The 3,666-nt window shown below is 61.6% G+C and overlaps 1 protein-coding gene across 1 annotated transcript in view; it reads right to left on the bottom strand.

Annotated features, from left to right (window-relative positions):
• Window positions 1–6: 6 nt before the first annotated feature.
• Window positions 7–3,666, bottom strand: part of CHD5 (chromodomain helicase DNA binding protein 5) — a 74,419-nt gene continuing 70,759 nt past the window's right edge. The window contains exons 40-43 of the mRNA XM_006145405.2: window positions 3,328–3,491; window positions 3,091–3,205; window positions 2,930–2,983; window positions 7–2,213 (exon numbers count right to left, since the gene is read on the bottom strand). Of these exons, the coding sequence (XP_006145467.1) occupies window positions 2,976–2,983; window positions 3,091–3,205; window positions 3,328–3,491 (287 nt within the window). The 3' untranslated portion in view covers window positions 7–2,213; window positions 2,930–2,975. The remainder of the gene's footprint in view (window positions 2,214–2,929; window positions 2,984–3,090; window positions 3,206–3,327; window positions 3,492–3,666) is intronic.

Raw genomic sequence — 3,666 nt, 5'->3', positions numbered from 1 at the left:
GGGAAAGAGGGCCCGGGAGAGAGGTGGGAAAGCAACAGAGACAGGGGGATGGAACGAGGCTTCCTGGGAGGAGAGGCTGGGAGGAGAGGGACGACCAGCCCTTCGGGTGGAGCAACGGAGACAGAGACCCCTGCCCTGTCCACCACTGCCTCAGCCTGACACTGGACCACCACCCACTGCAGCCAGGGAAGGTGGCCACTGTTGCCAGGGAAGCCAGCCACAGTACTAACCACCTGCCCATTGAGAGATGAGAGCGCCATGGGGTCTGGGCTGGGGGAAGCAAGCTGGTGGCGGTCACCCTGCCTGTGGCTTGAGCCAAGAGCCTTTGCGGTGAGGGCAGAGACCAGAGAGCACCACGCACACACGACATGTTACGAGTAACCACAGCAGGCTGGAACGGCCCAGCCCCAGCAGGGTTTTCCCTGGGAGGCAGGCTTGGCCGCCACCATGCGTGCTTCATGGAAGTCTGGGCTACACTGAAGCCACCGACAATCCTGTCCACCCTGCGGTTCTCCCCACTCTGCCCACCCACAACGGCAGGGTCAGGTTGGTCTTGAAGACTGGGACCAGACAGCAGTGAAGGAACACCTGGATGGCGCATTGGGGGTCCAGCCCTCCAGGGTTCAGAGAGCCACATTCCAGAGGAGGATGTGGGTCTCAGTGAGGACCGGCCAATCACCAAGTATCCTCAAGACAGACCAGTGAGTCCTGCCCCCACCAGGCTGACCTTCAGTTCAGGCTGAGTCTAAGCCCCTCCAGGTACCCTGACCCCCAGGCCCAGCTGGTCTCTTCCCTTCCTCATACTCACAGAATTCTGTACCCCAGGGCACTGCCCCTAGGAAGCTCCCAGCTCAAGGCTCAGAAATTCCTCCAAGGGCAGGTTCAGACCCAGCAGGCCAGGCCTAGCAGTTCCCACCTCAACTTGGGCTATTACCTGGGGCCCTCAAATCGGATGGAGGAGGGGTGGGAGCCAAAAAAAATGAGGTGGGAGTCAGACTACGGATATGTGGGAAGAAGGGACTCCACGGTGTTCAGGAAACAAGGCAGGAAGCCTGGAATACTCTGGCTGGGACAAGGAGCAGAGACCAGAAGGTCCAGTCCACTGCCTCTAAGTGGGGCTCTCCCCACAGCCTCTGAGAATTCCGCAAGGGCAGCTGTGGCCCCCGTCAAGGCCTCTGCCCGGCCAAGAGAAAAAGTGAAGTCTAGGTTCCAGGGGGTGGCTGCAGCCCAGCACACTGTGCAGGGGAGTCTGTACCCAGAGGTGGGTAGGACAGGCCTCCCAAGTCACACGGCAGGGCCAGGGTCTCCTGGGCCATCTCAGTGCCACCACCCGCCTTGCCCATAACCACACCTCCAACAGAAAGCAAACCCTAACCCCTTCCTACAGTGGGATGGAGACCAGAATAGGCCCTGTCCTCCTGCCATGTTCAGTTGGGGCCACAGGATCTCTGCTGGTAACAGAGCCCGGGGCCCTCAAGACACACTGGGCTGGGGCAGACACCTGCTGTCAGAGGAGCCCCTTCCAGAAGACAACACATATCTGGTAGTTTCCAGCCCTGCCAGGAAAGAGGTGGGAAATGCCCTGCCTCGGTCCAGGCTTCAGCCAGGGTCTCCACCATCAGTCCGGGCAGCCGCTTCCCAAACCCGACCCACCTGGCACTGGGACACCCAGGCAGGCAGAGAGCTGAAGCAGACGGACAGTCCCGCAAGTGCAGCTGGCACGGGGTAGGGGCACACTGAGGGCCCCCAGGGCACCGACGCCGAGTGCCCCCAGCTGGGCCAAGTCCTCGAGGCAGCGCCAAGGCTTCCGGGGAGTGTCCTCTCAGGCCTGGAGCCCACTGACAGAGAGACGTAAGTGCTGCAGGTTACAATCTTCCACAGCTCATCCAACTTTTATCAAGACTGACTTGTTCAAGTCCTCTATAGGAAAGTGCAAAAGATGTACAAATAAATGAAATTTCTTCTGAGAAGTCTTTCTGGAAAAGGTGGCGAAAGAGCGCGTCCAGCGTGGTCATGGGGGGTGACGCTGTTGGAAGAACACTTGAATTATGATGAGGTGGCACTTCTGGGCTCTGGCTCAGCCAGGCTGGGCCTCGTCCTCCATGTGATGGCATTTTTCAGTTTCCCTTTTCGTCCCAACGTGGCACCGGCTCTTAAAAAGGCGGCAGCTTTTCTCTCCCATGGGGGTTGGGCAGGCGGCCCGGCAAGCGAGGCTGCAAAGGGAGATGGGGGCGTCCTATGGTTGGGTGGGCAGGCCTGCAGGTACAAGGAGGGGCCCAAACGGCACGGAGCCACCCCTGCCCACCTATCCCTGCCAGCTGTGGTCAGAGGGGACTCTCCAGCCAAGCCTCCCAGCCACAAGCCACCACGCAAGGCCATAAACTACACCCAGAGAGCCAAGAACACCCCAGGAAGCATCACCCAGCTGGGCCAACAGCGACTCCACCCTCAAGTGACAGTCCTGAGGGGGACAGACAGGGTTGGTGGAGGCTGGTGGCCCCAGTGAAGGAGGCCAGTTACACCATCCTCAAACCTACAGCCACCCTCCTGGTTCTAGGCCAGGAGTGACAGTTAAGACAGGATGGTCACCCTGAGGTGCAGGCAGGGCAGTGGCAGCAGGACAGGGCCTGCCTCACCGCTATACACACGCATGCAGAGACACGTGCCTGCACTCACAGAAACACACCACAGTGCACCGGCCACCCCAGCGGGCAGGCGCGCTGGCCCCAAGGTGGCCCCACAGAAAGGGGCTGCAGTAGAGGGGCTCCAGGTGAATGGGGAGACTCTCAAAGCCCCAGAGGTGGTAAAGCCTGCCAGGGCTTGGGGTATGAACCAAGTGCAGGGAGATCAGGGTGAACTCTGGTCAGGCGTGACTTGCCGGGCTGGGGGAGAGCGCAGGACCGCAGAGAGCACCCAGAGGCAGCCTCACCTTGGCTGGAAATGAGCGCGGCAACACAGGGAAATCGCGGGGACGGCTAGATATCTGTCAGAAAGAGAGAACACCACGGCTTGCCTGGCGTCGGCAGCAGCGGGCAGGCCAGCCCTGCGAGCGCCTGTGTGCATGCTGCCCGGAAGAGGACGGGCACCTACCGGTCACATAGGGCCCCAGGGGCATCTGGTTGTAGTTGACAATCCCTCCCGGTCCAGGGCCCCGGAAGTTGGGCCCAAAGTTGTTGTTGTACAGCTGGGAGGAGCCGAAAGCGCCCTGGAGGCAAGGACTCAGCTTTACAGGTGGTCATCTCACACCCTCCACCCCAACCCCACGCAGGGGCACCCAGATGCATGGGGTGGGGGTCTTGGGCCCAGGCCACGCAGGCTGAACCTGACCTGCTGGATGGTGGGGTCACCGGCACGGTTGGTCAGGCGGCTCAGGATGCTGCGCTCAGACATCTGGAGGCGGGCGGCCACAGGGGGGATGCGGGAGAGCATGGAGGGCAGGCGTGTGACGTCCGCCTTCATATCGCTCAGCAGCTCCTCCAGCTGGTTCAAGACTGCAGGGCAGGGCGGGGCGGGGCAGGAGGGCTGAGGAATGTAGGTAGCAACCTGGTGGGGCAGGCTGGTGGGCGGGGGCTTATCCCCAGGATGCGTCACTGCACTCCCAATAAGCCGACAGCAGGGGGCACCCGTCACTAGCCCCACCAGGCCCATGAAGCCGAGCCCGCGGGG

This window comes from Tupaia chinensis, unplaced genomic scaffold, assembly GCF_000334495.1.
Source record: "Tupaia chinensis unplaced genomic scaffold, TupChi_1.0 Scaffold000146_1, whole genome shotgun sequence".
Taxonomy (NCBI): domain Eukaryota; kingdom Metazoa; phylum Chordata; class Mammalia; order Scandentia; family Tupaiidae; genus Tupaia; species Tupaia belangeri.
Note: the sequence above shows the minus strand (reverse complement) of the source record. Positions and strands in the feature narration are given on the sequence as shown.